The sequence below is a fragment of the Vigna radiata genome, unplaced genomic scaffold (genome assembly GCF_000741045.1).
Source record: "Vigna radiata var. radiata cultivar VC1973A unplaced genomic scaffold, Vradiata_ver6 scaffold_307, whole genome shotgun sequence".
NCBI lineage: Eukaryota > Viridiplantae > Streptophyta > Magnoliopsida > Fabales > Fabaceae > Vigna > Vigna radiata.
Window position 1 is genome coordinate 19,330 of NW_014543814.1, and position 1,308 is coordinate 20,637.

General features: G+C 32.4%; 1 protein-coding gene across 1 annotated transcript; it reads left to right on the forward strand.

Annotated features, from left to right (window-relative positions):
* The first annotated feature begins 219 nt into the window (after nucleotides 1-219).
* Nucleotides 220-908, forward strand: LOC106754945. Its single transcript, XM_022778112.1, has 3 exons — nucleotides 220-363; nucleotides 454-558; nucleotides 636-908. The coding sequence occupies exons 1-3, from the start codon at nucleotides 220-222 to the stop codon at nucleotides 804-806; spliced, it is 420 nt and encodes a 139-aa protein (XP_022633833.1). The 3' UTR covers nucleotides 807-908.
* Nucleotides 909-1,308: the final 400 nt, after the last annotated feature.

Below are 1,308 nucleotides of genomic sequence, written 5' to 3' on the forward strand. Positions count from 1 at the left end.
ATTTTGAAGATAATTTGTCAATCACACCTATATCCTCTTAATTAATGTCCCCATTAATGATTAAGACTGTTCTATAATTCGCCAATCATACTTAGATACTTAATTACATACTTAGGGACAATAAATATACCTTTGACTTGTTGTTCTGTAACTCGGCAAATCCAACCTAATTATTTTCTATATAAAGGGACGTACAATCAGGAATATTTTGCTCAAAGGATGGAGAGAAAACACAGCAAGTGGGTTTGTTACTGTAGAGAGAGCAGAAAGAGGAGGGTGAAGCATGAACGAAAGTATCTTCCTGATCTGAATTACCCTCCTCCTCCTGAAGAATCAGAATCATCTCCTCACAATCACGATAAGGTTTTTATTCTATTCATTTACTTATAATTGTATTCTATTCGTTGAGTTATAATTATAACCTTTTAATGTTGTTGTTATTCTTGTTGGAAGAAGAGGGTGAAGTATGAAAGAAAGTTTCTTCCTGATCTCAATTATCCTCCTCCTCCTGAAGAATTAGAATCATCTTCTTCTTCATTTCCTCACAATTACCTTAAGGTTCTACACTTCTCTCTCTGTATCATTCATCATTCATTTTCAATTACTTATTATACCTACTCATTTAACTATATCAGCTTCCGGAGATTTCTCATGAACCCACTGCTGCTGCTTCTGCTTATTCCTCTAAGAAGCTTAAGATGAGAGAGAGTGGGAGTAACTTTCACTGGTTCAAAGCATGCTGTAACATGATCATAAATTATATCATGTCCATTTTCAACAAGAACAACAAGAAGAAGGATGACTAGTCTGCACAATCACTCCAACCCTCTCTTGAAAAGCTATTCCACAACAATGTTATATGTATTTCAGTTATGTTTTAAGCTTCTATCTTTTTCTTTCTGTTCTATCAGTTTGTGTTGTATTACTGTGTTGAAAGAGCATGGCTGTTGTGTGTTATAATAAATTGAGTATTTTTATATACTCTTTTTTTATAGATGTCGTTACAAATTTTGTCATGTAAAATATATTAAATAAAACTTCAACTTATTTAATGTTCTTAAATCTTACAAAAATATATATTTTTCCTAATCTTATATATTTGATGGTCTTATAATACCCACAATGGGGAACCAACTTTGCCCACATACAGCTGGAGAGATAAAGGGTTTTGATATTTTGACACCAAAAGTTTGACACTATTTTAACACCGTCATGTGTCATAATTTGATTGGTTGCTTTTTAATTGTTTTTTTGAATTAAAATTTGACGTTAGGTTTAAGGGAGGTTTCAGAAATGTGTGCTTCCAAA